This window comes from Lactuca saligna, chromosome 3 (assembly GCF_052625555.1).
Source record: "Lactuca saligna cultivar CGN05327 chromosome 3, ASM5262555v1, whole genome shotgun sequence".
NCBI classification, from domain to species: domain Eukaryota; kingdom Viridiplantae; phylum Streptophyta; class Magnoliopsida; order Asterales; family Asteraceae; genus Lactuca; species Lactuca saligna.
In genome coordinates, this window is record NC_136419.1 from 128851475 (window position 1) to 128871506 (window position 20032).

Sequence of the window (20032 nt, forward strand, 5' to 3'; positions counted from 1 at the left end):
AAAAAACGTTCGACGTTAGCTAGTCGGTAGGATGGGGTCAAGGGATTAATCGGTTAAGCGGAGATTAATCGGGTACCATTAATTGCTAATTTGTTGAATTAAAAAAAAACAAATATGACTAATATCATATCAAAGTTCGTAAATACCACTAATATGATAGTAAAATAGGTTAATATGATTAATACAACACTAATCATGTCTCAAATAATTTCTATTGAGATAAAACTTCTTCAAAATATTAAAATTTCATTGTTTTATAATGTTTCACTCATTATGTATGCAGGGATTAATCGTTAGGAGCCCTCTATGTCACAACTAGAAATTTTGTGCCTTGTAACTACAACACTTAAGTAAAAATTTTGAATCAAAAACTTAAGAGCATGTAAGATGCTTACTTTATGACAGCAAAATTTCAATCAAATACACCATACAAGCATTACAATTAGTCAACAAGTAATTGAAAACCCTAGAAGTTCTTGTTTAGGTCCATTTTGGACTAGGACTTCCTTATTGGGCCCAATGGACCAATAAGCTTCCAATTTGACTATCTTGGGCTTAGAATCTTTAAATGGGCTCTAATTGGACCCACTTCCATCTATTTCAACATTTTGGGCCATATTGGGCCTAGAATGAAATAAATTAAATATTATGAACCATTATGGACCATAATTAACCTAAACTAGCCTATTAAAGTATAAAAATCACACTTATATTTTATAGGGCCAACAATCATTCAACCTAACTTTAATATGGGCTTAGGGGCAATAAAGCCCAAAATTCTCCTTTTTCCTCTCCAAATCTCGGCCCAAGCCCAAACCCAAGGGATGAAGAGTTGACTTGTGAGATTGCCACCTCATTTATACATCCCATACCTCCATGCATGGACCAACATGCATCTAGGTTAGTCATCTCAACTCTCTCTCTCTCTTCTTCTTCTTGATTCTCGGTCGAGAGCTCCCAAACACACACACACTTCATCCACTCATTGTGTAGCAAACTTTCTCAAGGAACACCCTCAGCTTTCTTCATCAAATTTTCGAGACTTAAGAGCTTTTCAAAGAGATTTTCCACAAGAATCATCATCTAAGGTAAGTTTATACTTCAATCTATGATCTAGGTTCCTTGTTATATCAAACATCTCATCTTAACTCATGTAAATTTATGGTCTAACTCCCTAGAACCATCTAAGTTCGAAAACCTCCTCAAGAAGTTGCTAGAGCTGAAAACAACATCAAACTTCTTCCAAACTCCTCCAAAACTGAAACCCAACTCAAGGTGAGCTTCATACCTCCTATTTTTCGGTTTTATAAGTTTTATGGGGGGGGGGGGGAATACAAGCAAATGTGTAGATCTATGTGTATATGTATGCTTTGTGTGATTTCTATATTTATATTTATGTTCTTATGTGATTGTGGTGTTGGATCTAGTCAAAAAGTCCTTAAAACCGAGATTTACATTAGGTTGTATGAAATTAGTATAAATGATATTATTACATAGAAATCATTTCTAGAAAAATAACCAAGTGGTTAATATGAACTTCTTTGGACTAAAAACCCATTTTTGGACTCAAAATGTTAAAAATATAAAATTAAAGGGCCCAAAATGACAAAATATGAATTCTGATGGTTGAGATGGGACAAAACAGTTTCAACAAAGTATTTTCTGGAAATATACTCTTTTGAAGGATTAAAATGTAAAATTTTAAGCATAATGGGCCAAAAATGAACTTTTCGGCCCAATAAAGCCCAAATTGCGAGATTTTCAAAATTGAGGGGCTGAAACTATACTTTTCTGTAAAACAGGGGACTACTAGTGCTCCAAGTCCATTTCAAGGGTCAAAAATGCTTTTCATATATAAAAAGGACCAAAGATGCAAAAATTTTCTATTGTGGGCCAAAAGTGTAAAAATTGCGAAAAATGAGGTTTCAGCCGAGAAAACTTCATTTTGAGGGACTAAAACTGTTTTTCAAATAAATTTGAGCGAAAAAAATACCTTTTCAACAAGTTTTGATACTAAAGTGTCAAGAAAAATGGTTTAAGGACTAAAATGGAAATTCTATTATACAAAGGGCCAATATTGTAATTTATCCAAAAGAAAGGGGTTGCAAAAAGAAAAATTCTAGTGTTTTTTAAACAATAAATCTATTATGATAAAATACTAGTACCACGACTACCGGCGAAATATAATACACCTTCAACACCAAAATCGTTATCAAACGAACTGATTCGGTCTCGAATCAACAATGAATCCGAAATTAATAACACGACGATACTTCAATACACACGCGGAAAATTTCGGGAAGTCAATACATACGTGGGAATACACCAGACGTCGATACACCATCTTTGGGCCCGAAAGTTTCAAATCGTGCTTGTTGGGCCTAGCTAGCCCAATGACATGATCTTTAGGCCCGAAGGAAACTCACTTACATGTTGTTGGGTCTTATATGACCTAATTCCGTGTAAAAGGACTTTCAATGGCTTTTGTGATGTTGGGCCCCAAGGGTCCTTTGGTACTGCTAGTAAAGTCGAGAATTCACAAATGCGAGTCGCGCCAAGGGCCCTTCGCATTCACGATAGCCTTGAACGACTTATGGAAATATCGGGGGCTTCGTACCCTCTTTTCTCCTCGGTTGTGGGGCTATGGGAAGTCAGGGTGGTTGGATTAAGTGAATAGTACGGACGACGCCTAAGGGATCGTTTGTATAGTTGTAAACTAGTCGTTTTCATTAATGCGTGTTTCTAACAATTCACAACCCATAATTAATCCGATGTCACCTGGAATTATCGAATAGACATATCGCAATCGGTATAACAACCATATAAAATGCGTAATTCAAAGTATTAGGAAAACATCGGGTTTTCCTAGGGTTTTCAATTCATACACCTACGAGATGCATACCAAGTATAACAATTCTTTTTACATTTATAGAAACAAACAAGCATACTTACGGATCTTCACACTTTTTATACAATACTCTTTTCAGAAAATATCGGATTTTCTGGTGGTTTTCAAAAGAATACAAAACATTATATTTCAAACATTACTTATGAACTCACCAACATTTCATATGTTGATGTTTTTCAAAATGCTTGTATTCTCAGGTAACAGGTAAATCGAAGGGAAAATGTACTCAGTGATATCTTGTTGTTTGTTTAACTAGTATCGATCAATCTACTTTTTGGGAATGTAATGTTTGAAACAATGTACTAAATGCAAACACTACTAGTTGTACTATTCCAATGCATGGTGATGAATGATGTTATGTTTCATGTATATTCACTGTGATGATATTCAATTAAGTCACAACAGCCATCGGACGTTTCCGCCGTCTGGTTCGGGGGTGTGACACTCTAATCGGTTGAGTAGAGCCTAGAGATTAATCGGAGATTAATCGCGACCTAGTCGGGATTTTTACAACAGTGATATATATATATATATATATATATATATATATATATATATATATATATATATATATATATCAACCAGTTATAACTCTTAAAATAATTAGGTTTTATACATGAATATATATCCCATCACTTGTATCACTTATATCTTAATTTCCCTAGTTGATTTCTACACTTGTATCACTTATATCTTAATTTCCATGGTTGATTTCTACTTGTAAACCCATTTATAACCAATAGGCTTTATGTCCACTATATAAATCAAATACAACCTAAGTCTCATTCATGTTTAAATCCATTTCATCATTCACTATAACTATAATTATTATCTTTAATTACACCATAAAAACTCGATAAAATTACATAAGTGGTCCTTATGGTTTATAAAATGTCACAATTTTAGTTCATGCAATTTTTTTTACAAACATGGTCACTATTGTTGGGATATGATGATCATAGGAGCACAAAACAACAAAATCATTAAAGTTATGAATTGATCTTCATGATCTACTATGGATCTCATTCTAGCAACTTTTTAATAACATAATTAACTAAAAAGATATAAATTGAAGCATACCTTCTTGTTGAACTAAAAAAGCCGTATTTATCTTGTCTTGGATGATTTAGAGCCCGAATGAGAACTTCGGTAGTGATGGAACCTAAGAACGATGACTAAGAAACTAGACAACAACAAAAAAAACTCCAAAACCCTATCCATGAGAGGGAGAATCCAGAGGTCTTGAAGAACCATGAAGTTTAAAGGGAAAAAAGAGGAAGAAACCATTTCATCATATGATCAGACATTAGCGTTGATTTTTATTCTAAGTATTATCCCTTATTATATATATATATATATATATATATATATATATATATATATATATATATATATATATATATATATATATATATATATCTTTATATATATATCTTTATTTAAGGGATAAATACTACTAATTTAAACCGGGGTAGCTACACTTAAGACCCTTAATTATTTTATTTTCCAATTAATGCCATAATTTAACGAACTAGTCTATAATTTGCCTCTTTTTTCATCTAATGCTTAAATCGTGTCTTGTGTGTAACCCAAAAGGACTATACTAATTATGAAAAGCCACTAACTTGTTGTGACCATATGCATATTTCCAACCATCTTCAATTTGCACATGTTACAAGAACTATATAATCCTACCTTCCTTAGCTTAGAAAGGTGTACGTCGTCTAGGACTATAGATGTACTCATAACCGAGAGGTATGGATAGTACTAAGTGATAAATATTCCTTTGTTATGTGATATCCATATATAAACGTAAGACATGGAAAATTTTCAATCAAATATTCAAGACTATGTTTCCCGATTGGGTTTTGTGATGACCCACAACATACTACACGATTGATCTATTATTAACTTAGTTTGAGTATAGCCATACATTTGAAGTCGGTACCAAATCATCGAGGGGTCCAACGATATCACTTCTCATGTTAGGGTAGAAGGAACACATAAACTTTGAATACATGGACGATATCACTCACTCATCATGTCACAAACCAGACACTCCTTGTTTGAATGTTAGTTATGGACACATTAAGAGCACCAAAGCACAACAAACTGCATGACTAAGAATCCCTTCATCTCCGTTTGAAGAATATATATGATATTGTTATCTTAGAATTACTCGTAACAGTTCCGATGAAGTAATCTCTAAGTATGAGTTACTCCAATACTTAATCTCCATTAAATACACATGAGTATTAGTCGCATCTCCATACTATGTCCATCTCCATGAAGAATATACTAATATATCATGATAATCTTAAATAAATTAATGTTGTAAAATTTGGTTAAACATGCAAATGCAATATAATAGTGAATTAATGAAATGACTTTCTCCCACACATTATGATATCCACTTAATAATCATCAAATCACATAAAAATTTACAATTTATAAGTTCCCACATAAGATCAAACTAAATTAAACACATTCAAGCCAAATGATTTGTAAAACTAATGTCTTTCAACCTAGTATGACAATGATACTTGGGTTGTGACAATAGCTTTATGAGTGGATCGACAAAATATTCCCATATAACTCTAGTGACGATAAATTCTTCATTTATACTAATTGTCATATGCAATGGTACCTGCTGAGTAGGGCCGATCCAAACGTATTTGAAAGCCAGATTGAAAAGAAAAAAAGGACCCCTTACAGACAAATATAATAAAGATTTTAAAAAAATATTATTTATTTTTTACTATAAATGCATTCAATTAACAATAATAAACAAACCAAATTGTTTATCTTTTAAGCTAGTTTGAGTTTGAACCAACTTTAGGCCATAAAAATCATTTAGATAATAATTTTTTTTATATATATACACTACATAGCCAAGAAATTTTAGGCCCCTGGACACATGGGCCCTGGGCGGTCGCTGGGGCTGTCCACCGTCTGGACCGGCCCTGTTGCTAAATATATATGCCTTGTACGGTAACGACATCTCACACTCTTATTTTCATAATTAATGTATATTTTTTTATGGTTAACAAATATAATGATTCAACCTTAACAAAAACAAATTAAAACTTCCTCTTAAATTTGTTAAAATTGAAAACAATTATTATTGTAAATAAAATTACAATTTTTAATATAAAATTAATTCAAAATACATTATTATTATTATTATTATTATTATTATTATTATTAAATTAAATATTGATGGGAGAGTGTAAACTAAAAAAGCACAATCAAAAATGACATGCCAAGTAACAAGATGGAGAAAGGGCGAGGGAGGGAGCGTTGCGGTTGCTGAGAGGGCGGTGTTGGTGTGAGATAATAAGTCCCCTTCGCTTGTAACATTCCATCTCTCTCCACCTCCATTTTTCTTTTTCACATATTTCTTCTCCCATTAATTCTCTCTGCACATTTCCACTTATACATACATATATATTTATATCTACCAACACATCACCCACAGACATACCTTAAATTATACATATATCATTCATCAGAATTATTTTAGTTTTGATTCCATTTTTGCTTCTTATCTTCTTCATCAACCACCTTTTCTCTGTTCATCAATCGGCGTTTACCTTCATCTTTTTCTCTATATAAACACACACACACTCCACCTACAAGGAGTCAAACACACATCTTTCAGTTCTTCCCCTTTCTCTGTTCTTCCTCTTGTTCATAAATCACACTCACAGAAACGATTCGGTTGATTTTGCTTCGAGCTTATCGAGGTAAGTGATAAATTCTCCCGCTCATTTTCGATTATTCCAAGATTGTCAATTTCGAATAAGATTTTTTGTTCTTCGATGTTCTTCATTGATGAATGTTTGTTTATTAGTTTTTTTTTTTGATATTATAATCGTGATTCAATTACACAAAAAATAGAACTAATTTAGGTTATAATCATGATTCAAAATGAACTGTATGTCTAAATCTTTTCTATTCAGAAAAATTAGATTATTATGGATATAATATCGTTTTTGTAATAATGTTTAATGTTAACTGCATAATATAATGATATAAAATCAGAATACTTTTGTTTATTTTTCATTTCTGCAATACTATTTTCTATTCTTTTTGTTTTTTCGTTTCAATTTAAGACTTTTTATATTATCGAAAACATATTGCTACTTTAGGTTAAAAATAACAAAGAATATTTTGTTTAAAAGGAATACACGTAAATGTATGCTAATATTTTGCGTAAAATTTGTGTTCATATAGTTTTTTTTTTGACAATTTCTAATTGGTTTTTCTTTTTAGTTTCTTAGCTAGTTCTTTTAATAATATGTGGCTGTTAAATAAAAATATATAACAGATTTTTTAAATTAAGTATTTGATAAAAAAGAAAACTTATTTATATATTAAAGAAAATAGAGATTATCGGTTTTATATGCTATCAAATCCAAGTGATCCAAATTTTACGACAATATATTACCTTATCTCATTATGCATTGAATTTTACGTTTTGTGATTCTTAAGTTTTGTATTCTTTTATTGTGATTCAATATTTTAAATTTTTGGGCGAAGAGAATATTAAACCTTTGAGTAAAAAGAACTAAAGTCGACATTAATTTCCATTTAGAATTTTATGAAACATTCATTAAATGTTACTCTAGTTATTCCCTTTTTTAATATTCTTTATTTTTCATACCATGATTATTTCACACTCAAAAGTGGAGCACACGTTTTAGTAGAAAATTTTGTGTTTCATGAATATCCTTTTCAGTTTAAAAATATTATTATATTTCTACAACTTTTGTAGCTCCAATACAAAATTTTTAGAAATTGTTAAAATAATTATTTTATTTTATAAAAGTATATTTTTTTTTTCTATTTTTGATTGCTTCCATGGATATGGCTATCTGCTGTCATATTCCTATGCAGACCAGGTGTTCGATCATTTGCTTCTGTGAGAATACCACCGTGTAATTCAAATCAAAGCTGTTCAAAATGCCTGAAATTGTCGCCGACGTTTCAACCTCAAATCCGGCCGGCGATAACATACAAACCGGAGGATATGTCCCACACAAAGAGCTTTTCGGCTACTCATCGCCGAGAAGCCCATTGACGACACTCAGCCCGGAGAGCGATTCAATGGGTTTATCCGTTGACAGTCCCGGCGGCGTCGACACCTCCATTGAACAGCTCTATAACAACGTCTGTGAAATGCAAAGCTCCGACCAGTCACCTTCCAGGTTCAGTTACTTATCATATGGTCAAGAATCGCGAATAGATTCCGAGCTCCGCTTTCTCGCCGGAGGAGACTTTATGAAACCAGACGGCGGTGCTACAAAAGAGACAGTCGTCACAATCGATGAAAAAGAAGCGAAAGAAACATCAAACGACAGCAACACGACTGTAAACATCCCAAAATCTGAACAGTCTTCAACTCCAAAAAACCGACTTCCTTCTCGTAAGAGGATTCCATCGAGGATAAATCTCAAAAAACAAGAAAAAATTTCACCCAACGAAGATCCAGCGTACCTCGGGACTTATTTACTCAAACAAGCGCGAGACTTGTTGTCATCAGGTGATAACCCGAAAAGGGCTTTTGAATTGGCTCAACGAGCATTGAAATCATTCGAAAGCATCCAATCTGAGACACCAAATTTGGAAGTCGTCATGTGTTTGCACATCGTAGCAGCTTTGAATTGCAGTTCTGGACGTTACACCGACGCCATTCCTTTGTTAGAACGTTCAATCGAAATCCCAAACATGGACCAAGGTCAAAAACACTCTCTCGCTAAATTTGCAGGGTGTATGCAGTTAGGCGATACGTATTCAATGATTGGAAACATCGAGAATTCAATACTTTGTTACACCGCCGGTTTAGAAATCCAACGACAAGTTTTAGGTGAATCCGATTCCCGATTTGGTGAAACTTGTAGATACGTAGCGGAAGCTCATGTACAAGGTATGCAGTTCGATGAAGCTAAGCGGTTATGTCAAATGGCTCTTGATATACACAAAAACGGTTCACCGGAAGAAGCCGCCGACCGGCGGCTCATGGGGCTGATATGTGAAGCGATGGGAGATTACGAAACCGCCCTCGAACATTACGTTTTGGCGAGCGTCGCCATGGCCGGAGATGGACACGAAACAGAAGTTGCTGCTATCGATGTTTGCATCGGGGACGCTTATTTATCATTGTCTCGTTACGACGAGGCGATTTTTTCGTATCAGAAATCGCTTAATCTTTTCAAATCAACAAAAGGCGATAATCATCCATCAGTTGCTTCGGTTTTCGTCCGATTGGCCGACGTCTACAACAAAATCGGGAAACTACGTGAATCGAAATCGTACTGTGAAAACGCGTTACGGATTTACGTGAAACCAGTCGCCGGAATCCCTAGAGAAGAAATCGCGAGTGGTTTGATTGAAGTTTCGGCGATTTATGAGTCGATGAATGAACTCGATCACGCAATTAATCTACTGAAGAAGGCGTTGAAGGTGTACGGGAAGGCGGTAGGTCAGTTGAGCACGGTGGCCGGAATTGAAGCTCAGATTGGGGTTTTGTATTATATGATGGGGAAGTATTTGGAGTCGTATGGGTGTTTGAAGGCGGCGATTGGGAAGCTGAGGGCGGTGGGGGAGAAGAAATCGGCGCTTTTTGGTGTTGCTTTGAATCAAATGGGGCTTGCTTGTGTTCAGATTCACTCGATAAATGAAGCGGCTGATCTTTTTGAAGAAGCGAGAGGTATATTGGAGACAGAGTATGGGCCTCACCATCCTGACACACTTGGGGTTTATAGTAATCTTGCCGGCACTTATGATGCCATGGGCAGGTATTGAATCTAATTTGAATCTATTTCGTCTTATAACTTTTTATGTTAGGATTTGATTTGAACTAAACTTTTGTATTTTCAATGATAATAATAAGGAGAGAGAGAGAGAGAGAGAGGGGGTATCTATGTCTTTTCCACAGACTAGATACCGAGATTCAATCAGTGTCCCACCGTGTTCCAATTTATCAGCCGAACAAAAGATTGTCATGTTTGTATCTTTGATATCGGTTAGAGCGTATGTCAAATGCAGTATAATCTATCTAGTCATTTGTGAAAAACAAGGCCTTAAGGCCTTGCTTGTTAGGTAAAATATGACGTTACAAATTATACTACGATACAAAAATTAGAATATTTTATTCCATTGAAAAAGTGGAATAAGTTGGGACACAGACCAACTCTTGATCTCTCGTTTGTTCAAACGATGTAATTGCCCTCCACACAATTATTATCGAAATTAATCTTATGAAGTTTATTAATTCTTGTCCAATCTTGACCTGTGTGATATACAGTCGAATAATTCAGATATAAATAAAGTTAACAATTTGACGTGTGTAGATGGGACGATGCGATTGAGATACTTGAATATGTGGTTGGGATGAGAGAGGAGAAGCTTGGAACTGCGAATCCGGATGTGGATGATGAGAAGCGGAGACTAGCAGAGCTTCTTGGGGATGCGGGCCGAAATCGGAATAAGAAATCACTCTCACTTGAATTCCTTCTTGATGCCTAATTTGGATTTTTAAATATGGTTTGATAGAAACATAGGAACATTAAAGTTGGGGTTCCATTTTCTATTGTTGTTGTATGCTTTTACTTCAAATTTTGTGTAAAAATAAATAAATGGGAATTTGTGGTTTGTTAATTGTGATGATAATATTTTGTTTATTCACAAAATAGTTTGGCTATTTTTTTTTTTAATTCGAACTTCCATAACATAGCATATAAGTTTGATACCATTAACCGAAATATATGTTGTTATTTAATTTATGATCGGGTTTACAAGGTTATAGTTTTGTTATAAAAATGGACTTCTACATAACCACCTCATAAGCTTCATCCCACCCTCTTAGAAGAGCTTCCAATGGAGTATAGTGGCAACATCTTTTACCTAGCAAAGGAAGAAAGGGGCAAAATATATATAGTAACCACTTGAATATTATATATATTATTTAACGAAATAATAATAACAATTGACAACTTTTTATTATTCGATATACAAAAGAGTAATGAAGGAAAAGATATTTAACTCGTTCATACAGAGGTAGGAGGTGAAAGGCCAAAGTCGAGTCCCCATAGCTCAAAGGTTCCATTAACAAAATCGTAATGACCACCCTTTAGTGCTAGTGTTTTCTTCACCAATCCATCTCTTACAAATGGGTAAGTCAGTAGATGTCCCAACGATACGTTCACAGCTTCCTGCATATCCAAGATTCATTAAAGTGTTGTTTGTTTTCAACTTAACGAACTTAAGAAAAAAAAAGATATTAAAGGTGGTTTTTGTTTGATGTGATAGGCTTAATGAGTTAAGCACTTAATCTGGACAACTATATACGTTCGTTTCTTTTTAACTTAATATGAACAAAATGACTTAATATGTTCAACACAAAAACCTGGCTTAATGCATTACAATACTACCATTTCCTTATTTACCTTTCTTGGTTCATCCAAACCCCTTCATTTCAAAGTTGATAAATGTTGTGAAATTTGTTTTAAAAAGATGCAACGGGAAGATGGTAATTTTGGTCTCATTTAGAGGAATTTAGTGTAGTCTACCAAAGATAGGAAAGAAACAAACATAATGGAGACACCCATATTTTATCTAGACATACATTTTTAAATTTAAATGAAAAAAAAAAATACCACTTTATTTATTATTGATTTATTTCCATTCATTTCGTCAAGTGTGTCGACATTTTCATATATAATAATTTTTTAAACATTTCCATACAACAAAAAAAAGGATCTAAGTGATTGTTTACCTTTTCACAGCTAACACATTGATCATCGAGGGTTGAACTACCACTTTCTGCTACAACTTTCGCCTTGGCAGGAGAACATACTTTAACCCAGTCTTCGATAAAATCGCTGTGGTTGTTCACAATTTAGATGATAGAATTATGTTTTTTTTGTATAAAACTAAAAATTAAAAAAAAAAATTTAATTAAATTAAATTAATATTATGGAGCAATTAACTTACGTGGTGTGAGGTCCCTCATCAGGGAAAGTCATGAGACCCTTGATCCCTCCACAACGGCTATGCCCAATTACGATTATTTGCTCTACCTACAACCATTAGAATTTATTACAAATATTATCTAAGTAGAGGTGGCATTTGAGATTTTCAAAAAATTTGGTTAATTTGGACAAATAAATAAAAATTAAATAGAAAGTCATCAAAATGTATTTCAATATTTACAACCTTTCAAATTGTTTTATTGAAAAAAACATATCATTATTTTAATTGTATAATTGCTATAAAAATATTAATATAGTAACTTTTTATAAACTTTTAAAAGTATGTTTCAAATCAAACCAATCTTAGGTGGCCCATCAAACTCACTCAATGATGTTATCTAATCTGTCTTGTCATCATCTAATCCGTTTTGTGACCAAAGGCCATGGTTAAAGGTGTAATTGAACAATTTGGTTTTGAAATTTGGATTTATAGATTGTTTTAGACCGAAACCGAAATAATATCTTGCATTTAACATAATTTCATATGTTACATTAGGAAAACAACTCTTTTCAAATCAGTTTTTTGCATGTCTACATTTACTAATGATTCTAGAAATCAAATTGTAATTTGGTTGGTTTGAATGAAATTTTAATTTAGTTTATGTTATTTAAATTTGAATTTTGAAAATCAAGGATTCACTTAATCGGATTATATTGGATCAGACTGATTCAATGAAACGAACAACCATATAATATGGCCTAAGAATATCAGGATTTGATGAAAATGTCTCTACCAAATGCCTCCTTTGAACATGTAGGTATAAAAGTAGAGTAAAGGTCGAAAGTAATAATATAAAAAAAAAAAAAAAAAAAATCTAATCCATTTTGTCACATCCATAAATTCTATTATTGGAATAATGATATAAAGTTTCTAATAGATTGATTTGCATGTTCTTCAATCCACTTTGTCACATCCTTAAAATCTAATATTAAAAGTAATGATACAAATTTTCTTGTAAGTCAAATTTAGAATTATTTTTTTGAAAGAGTTAAATTTAGAATGTTGTAAATACTAGAATATGCATTTCCTTTTAATAAATGTTTCTTTAAAAAAATTCTACTTCGATTCGTTATCAATAAATATAATCCGCTGCTTTCAATGTATACATTACCTTGAGATGCAAAACTGCATACTCAACAGCAGCTCCTACTCCAGCATACTTAGTCTGTTTTTATAAGCAATAGATAAAACCCATAGTTAATAACTTGATATATAAATATTTCTTATAACAATAACAACAACAACAACAGTAACAATACCAGTATCAGTAACAAGAACAATAACAATAACCTGACCTTGTCAAAAGGAGGGACCATGTTGGCAACGTTACGTACTACAAACGCCTCACCGGGTTGGAAATCAAGGACGTGTGAGGGGCAAACACGCGAGTCTGAGCATGCGAAAACCATGAACTACACATCACATAATATACATCATCACTAATGAGTTTGTTATGTGTACATTTAATTATATATAAACATTTGTTTATCATTTCATTTTGTGGGTTTTGCTTTCATATTGGGATAAATATCATTTGGTAGAAAATCATTGTTACCTTTGGGCTCTGGCCTTTGGAAAGTTCATCATACAATGCAGGGTTTGTTCTACATTCACATCACACATGCATCAAATAATGTTACATAGAAATAAAGCTGAAAAGATTTAGAGTTTGTTTGAATTTGAATTTACTCGTATTTCTCTCTCTTGAACTTGACGAATCCGGTTTTGATTCTCTCAACCGGGTCAAATGGAGCTTTGGCGTCGGGTGTTTGAAGTTCGGCTGTGATTTGATCGATTCTGGCTGCAGCAACTGGTTCTAATTCGCCTCTTTCACTGTTGAATTACCATAAACTCATCGTTTTGTTATGAATGATATGATTCAATTAGTGTTATCGAATGTAAAATTTGACTTACATTAGAAGTTTCTTCAGTGCAGCAATGGCGTCTTCATACGATTCGTTTCCCATGTCTTCCGTCTGCGTTTAAACATTAACAACGTTTATTTCTCGATCTATGTAAGCTTTCACTTTGCATTTTGTGCTTGTTGACGATTGAGATTTATTCTTCATTTACTTAGATTTGAATTTGTTAGGTTTTTCCTAAAACGGAAATTACTTTTCGACAACGGCAAGCTCGGATTCCTCCATTAATGGCGGACACTCTGATTTTGCGTGATAATGTTGCTAGTCTCAAAAGCTATATTCTCGATTAAGTTTGCATTTGTATGTGTGAGAGAGTTACACATCTCAAGAACAGAAAACGTACCCATTTCGGTGTGATGATCGGAGCAGGAGCAGCAAAAACAGGCTCGTTACGGATGAGCCTGGGTGGAGTTGCAGATGAAGACGACGACGATGACGACGATGATGACGAATTGCAAGTAAATCTAGCGGAAAATGAAGGAGATTTGGACGAAGAAGATGATTTCTTCAAAGAAGAAGCATTGATGAAACAGGGAGCGTTAATGGCGAAAGCAGATGAGGTCGACATTGTTAACAATTACTCAACCAAACTACTTGATTTCAGATTTCGTTTTGGGGATTTATACAAATTCTTCAGATAAACCGATCAGGTACGAGCGTTCCAAATCACTCACACGTTTTCGTATCCATGCATAATCATCCATTATTCTTCATTTCAGTTTTTCGTTTTTTCGTTTGCTTTGTATTTTACGCAAAAACTAAATTTGATTCAAGGAAAAAAGTACAGGGCCCATGATTTTAAAGTTCGTCACAGACATCTATGGTGTTCTATGCATATATCACACACTAACACATCATCGCCATTGATGATGGACCCACTGTGGTCTCACCATTCTCTCCTGTGATTAATTCCACAAAACACATCAAAATTTCATAACAATTGCAACACTTTCTGATTACATTTCTCCGTTGATAATGTAGTTTCATAAATCCAAACAAATTCTGAAATCAATTCAATTTAATTTTTTCGAGAATAAAACGAATTATCAAATTCATGTTTTTGGAAGACGATAATTGATATTATTGTCAAATGTAGTTCGTTAATTTGAAGTTTGAACGCTAAGCAGCCATTGTATGATGATGATGATGGATGGAGGATGTATGTATGTATGATATATGTGAAGTTGATCATGGTATTTTACCATTGTAGATGTGTGGTTGCAAGGAAAAGATTATGAGACCCTTCTAGATAGAGTATCTAAAAGTAGTTCTTTTTTTATACTTTAGAGAAATAACAATGTATTTTATCTGATTTGTGGTTCACTTTTTAAAAATAATGTCTTAACAAAAAAATAAAATGAAAATACAACATTTTAATTAGGTGAAATTTAGAGTACAATGTTTTATTTTCAGAAATTATACAGAAAATAAATGTACGATGGATTTTTGTTTTGTTGATTTACGACAATGACACATTCCAATATTGAATATGAATAAGGTGGTATATGAGTATATCTATCTTTTTATTTCTATTTTAAAAAAAAAAAATTCTTGCTATTTCTACTTAAATATAATACAGATGACATGATATTATAGTTGTAAAATTCAAAATAAAGGGTGAGTTTTGCAATGTAATGGATGAATGGCAAAGGATGGAGGATATGATACTATGATGATAGATGGATAAGGTGGTCGTGGTATGAATTGCTCTCTTTATCTACATTGAATGGCATGTTGATGCTCTCTTTACCCTTTGCCTTTTCAATTTTAGTTTTTTTCAATACATAACTAGATTTTATTTTATATTTTAAAATTTAAAATATGTGGTACAAAGTATATGCATTATCACATTCACATAGTTTCAACCACAAGTGAATAAGAAAAAGAATAACAAGAGAATCAAAGAATGAACTAATTAATATAGTTTCTTGCCCATATCCAAATTAGTGTTTGAGTCCTGAAAAAAGTTAATGAAATTTTGGTATTAGCCAAATATGAGTAGGAATATAAAGATTATATATATAAAAGAAATTAGATTAACAAATGGGATTTGAAATATTACACAACAATACCATGCCCATATCGAGGAGAAGATTATGAAACTTGGCTATGCTATAATAAATACATGAGTTATACTTTAATGCACTATGCACCTAGTGCAAGATTGTAAGTTTGAGTATCAATGTTGTTCAAAGTATAAGAGGATTGATTTATATATAGGGGAATAGGGGTCATGCAACTTTAAATGTACACATGATGGCATCATTTTGTAAGATACAAAGAAGTAATACAAATAGTACTTTTTAACTTGTTAGATACTATATCAACATACATGTTGACATTCTTTAGATACTATTTCAATACATGTTGACATCCTTATGCCATCTTTGCAAAATCTTTCTTGTATTATTATATATTAGTTTGGTCTTTTTTATTTAAATAATTCTAGCATATGTTTGTAGGCCATAAGAAGTAGATATTACAATTCTTAAAATCTTGTTTTTTAAATAAAAAACAAATTTTTAAGGACATTACCGATTTTAGTTTAGTATTTGTATTTCATCCTTTTTTATATATAAAAAAATGATATAATTAGTTACAGGATAGTACACAGTTATGTTAGGACCAAAATTTTTCATCATGCTTGATACTATATGAATTATATACATGTTTGAGCTATTGGCATGAGTTATCATCTTTACTTCATATTATTATACGAGTGTATGAATGTCTAGGTATGCTATGGGGATGAGCTTGGGGTTTGCAATCTATTATTGGTGTAGATAGATGATGGTTGTTGTAACACCCTAAATTTCAAATAAAAATATTATCTTAACATGGTCTCAAAAACTTCTAAAATTCGAAAATTCAAACACTAAGGTTATTAATTAATTATAGCGGAAGCAAATAAAAAATTAAATAAACACTTTGTGCGTTACGTCTTTTTCAAAACTTGTCGTCTGCTTCAAGTCTGAGCTTTATCCTTCTCATTCTTGTTGCCACTTGCTACGTTATTTCCTGAGTTGCGTACATTTAAAGATTTTAATGGGTAAGCCTAAGGTTTAGTGAGTTCGTGGTTTTCATGCATATTGACGTCAACAAAATAAAAACAGATACAACAATTTATAAAATAATTATTTTCATTTCTTTCCACGATTGGTGACACATTAGCGAACTATTGTTATTTCCAGGGAACAAGTTCCTCCGTCAGACACTACAAATATGCTTACTGATGTGTGTGAAACGAACTAGTTTTAATCCTACTAACTTAGACATAGAAACAAACACACGAAATGCAATGTACCTATCGATTAGCAGCTTAGTTTAGGTAAGTAGGGTATCGAACATAGGGAACGGTAAACAATTAAGATTATTACAAATATCAACTAAATAAAACAAGTAAAAAGAAGGGTTTTTCTCTAGTTTTACAAGACTAGAAACTTAAACAACTACTTAAACTCTTTAACAAAGGACAACTAACAACTAAGTAGAAACAAAAGACAACTAGATTCAATAATGGAGGAGACTTCTGTTTAGGTTTGAATAATTTATTCCTATAGTTGATTTTATGGCAAGTGCAATGGATTAATTGGCTTTGGCTACCAATTAGTGTGATTAGGTTCACGTTCGCTATTACTAATCCTTAGAAAACAAATTAATTCAATCAGTGATCAAGTGATTAAACTAATAGATTTCCTAGTTTATTGATTCAGGTTAAGTAAGACTTGTAATGAGCATAATCAAATATGCTAATTCAATTAACTCCTTGTTGATGGCCCATCACACAAGCTCACACATTAACTAGAAAATATGTACCTATTTTCTAGTTAACCATAGTTTCACGTTCGCTATTCCTAGGCATATTACAATGTTTTCACATAAATCATATCAGATTAGCAACTAAGAGATGTTCATGCAACTTAATTACTGGTTAATTAACAAAAAACAGTTGTAATTAACACATAATGTTTTTTAACAAGCTTAACAAAACAAAATCACCAAATTAAATTAATCTAATCATAAAATCAAACCATATTCATAAAATCATCTATACTAAACAGAAGTTATGAGTTTTTAGCTCATACCTACAACAAATAACAAACTAAAAACATAATCTAATGATTGAAAAATGGTTCATTCAAAAGATTAAGATAAAAGTAATGTGTTATTGCCTTTGATCTTCTTTCAAATTGATATCTAAGTTGAAATCTCGAAAACTACAGCTTCTAAAAACCATTATGGCCTCCAAAAATCGTCCTAAACTTCCCCCATTCGTTAGGGTTCGAATGAGAAGCGTTTATATATATATATATATATATATATATATATATATATATATATATATATATATATATATATATATATATATATTCTAAAAATAGGGGCGACTCGGCGAGTCCAGTGACCGACACGGCGAGTCCATCACTTAAAATCTCGTGTACGGCAAGTCATCGTTGAGAATCGCGAACTTTCTGATCAACTCGTCGAGTCCGTTTGAAATCAACATTTTTTCAAAACACGAAAGTCGTCTGAAATTGTGTCTAGTTTTTAGAAAATTTTGAATCTCGTCAATCGGAGTTACGGTTCATGAGATATGGCCAAAACACTGACAAGGGGTTAAGCTGTGCAGCAACATCCTTCTTTCTTCAAAATCCAAGATCCAAGCTTTCAATTGCTAAGTTCGCTTCCTTTTCCATCTGATCATTTCATTGATAATGGAATAATAATATTTCCTCATAAAATCTGATATTTTCTGATTTATAACGATGTTGAGGTTCTTGTATCATTAATTAAGTTGTTTCGTATTGACACAATCGAAGAGTTAATCTTCGATATGTTAAATTGGTATTGGATCTCTATATGAGCCGTTATAACCATGCATGATAATGATTAGGTCGCCTGTCTTGGCATTTTCCAAACGCCGGTATTGGCTCAGGGTTTTGTTGCCCTAGACTGCTTAGTCTAGCTGTAGCGAACAGCTAAGGCGTAGAGGGTCACCCCGTATAGATCTATACACAAACTCCCGCTTTCCCTACAGTAAACTCTGGTTATAACTACATGCTACGACTGTACACTCAAAGGTGCCAACCGACATGTCTCATTAGATTCTCAACCTTTCCTGTTCGCTACGTTTTTCACCATGTTTAATGTTTACGTGTATGTTGTGGATTTTCAATTCCAAAGGTATGTATATAAGTATACGAAGTTCATGAATTATGTAAACGTATAATTACAATCTACTAATCTTGTGAATCTTAGTCCAAACCCAATTAGCATGTAAATAGACCACAAAGGTCCAATAACACGTAAGAGGGTAATTTAGGCCCAATAGGCATGTAAATGGACCATAAAGGCCCAACAAACATGTAACCTATAACTCAGGCCCAAATTAACATGTAAATGGGTCACAAGGCCCAATAAACATATCATGGAAAACTATTGGGCTCAATATACACTTGAATGAGCCCTTAAGACCCATTGGCCATGTAATGTGAATATTAGGCCCAATAAAATAATTATCGATGTATTTCATCAATTCGTTATTGTTTCGTTGTTTGTTTTAGCTCGAGGTTTACCAAATTGATGATATACAATCCTCTTTTTTTTTTTTTTTTTTTTTTTTTTTTTTTTTTTTGTAAAAACAACGTTTTTGGCCAATAACCCTCAAAATTTTAATTAAGGCCCAAAGTTTTGTAAAAATAATACTTTAGTCCATAATTTATAAAAATTTGTAATTTTGTCCCAAATGTTTGGAATTTCACGGATTTAGTCCAAAAGTTATATTTTGACATTTATAGCCTAGTTCTTGCAGAAAATTACATTCTCAGCCCCTTGTTTGTAAAATTTGACACTTCCAGTGCAATTTTGATATAAAGTTACATTTTTGGTCCAATTTAGAAATAAATGTTATTTTCACCGCTAAATTTGGTTTATTTACATTTATGACTCAAACTTTGGTCAAATAACATTTTAAATCCCAAAAATTTTAGTATACATCAGGTGATCTTAGGAGTGGATCAGGCATGGAACAAATCACGAGATTACATTCGAGTCACTACTACTAAATTCATAAATTTATCTACAAGGACTGTCATTATGAATTACTAACAAAATACATTTAAGTGAGGACATAATACAGAATAATCTAGTTCAAAAACATCTGACT

The 20032-nt window shown here is 32.7% G+C and overlaps 2 protein-coding genes and 1 long non-coding RNA gene across 5 annotated transcripts; 1 reads left to right on the forward strand and 2 right to left on the reverse strand.

Annotated features, from left to right (window-relative positions):
* The first annotated feature begins 6515 nt into the window (after window positions 1–6515).
* Window positions 6516–10570, forward strand: LOC145037234 (protein KINESIN LIGHT CHAIN-RELATED 2-like). Its single transcript, XM_078985849.1, has 3 exons — window positions 6516–6654; window positions 7808–9708; window positions 10264–10570. The coding sequence occupies exons 2-3, from the start codon at window positions 7874–7876 to the stop codon at window positions 10436–10438; spliced, it is 2010 nt and encodes a 669-aa protein (XP_078841975.1). The 5' UTR covers window positions 6516–6654; window positions 7808–7873; the 3' UTR covers window positions 10439–10570.
* Window positions 10571–10664: 94 nt separating this feature from the next.
* Window positions 10665–14597, reverse strand: LOC145037235 (carbonic anhydrase). Of its 2 annotated transcripts, none has more exons than XM_078985850.1 (10): window positions 14210–14597; window positions 13859–13920; window positions 13634–13777; window positions 13500–13548; window positions 13240–13356; window positions 13056–13109; window positions 11906–11991; window positions 11688–11793; window positions 10966–11124; window positions 10665–10816 (listed from the first exon to the last, which is right to left on the reverse strand). In XM_078985850.1, the coding sequence occupies exons 1-10, from the start codon at window positions 14432–14434 to the stop codon at window positions 10775–10777; spliced, it is 1044 nt and encodes a 347-aa protein (XP_078841976.1). In that variant the 5' UTR covers window positions 14435–14597; the 3' UTR covers window positions 10665–10774. The 2 variants fall into 2 exon arrangements, with proteins under 2 accessions (XP_078841976.1, XP_078841977.1); XM_078985851.1 differs by having other exon boundaries at window positions 10956–11124.
* A 1091-nt stretch (window positions 14598–15688) lies between these two features.
* On the reverse strand, window positions 15689–16050 carry LOC145033940 (uncharacterized). 2 transcript variants are annotated; one of them, XR_013677789.1, is made up of 2 exons: window positions 15939–16050; window positions 15689–15823 (listed from the first exon to the last, which is right to left on the reverse strand). It is a non-coding gene; the product is annotated as an uncharacterized LOC145033940 (long non-coding RNA). The 2 variants fall into 2 exon arrangements; XR_013677790.1 differs by having other exon boundaries at window positions 15929–16048.
* Window positions 16051–20032: the final 3982 nt, after the last annotated feature.

Excerpts from the sequence above, each read along its gene's own strand:
- LOC145037234 (XM_078985849.1), top strand. The coding sequence starts at position 7,874 with ATGCCTGAAATTGTCGCCGACGTTTCAACCTCAAATCCGGCCGGCGAT. Across the intron at positions 9,709-10,263 it reads ACTTATGATGCCATGGGCAG|ATGGGACGATGCGATTGAGA; the intron begins GTATTGAATCTA and ends TGACGTGTGTAG.
- LOC145037235 (XM_078985850.1), bottom strand. The coding sequence starts at position 14,434 with ATGTCGACCTCATCTGCTTTCGCCATTAACGCTCCCTGTTTCATCAAT. Across the intron at positions 13,921-14,209 it reads CGATCATCACACCGAAATGG|ACGGAAGACATGGGAAACGA; the intron begins GTACGTTTTCTG and ends GTTTAAACGCAG. Across the intron at positions 11,992-13,055 it reads ATGCAGTTTTGCATCTCAAG|GTAGAGCAAATAATCGTAAT; the intron begins GTAATGTATACA and ends TAATGGTTGTAG.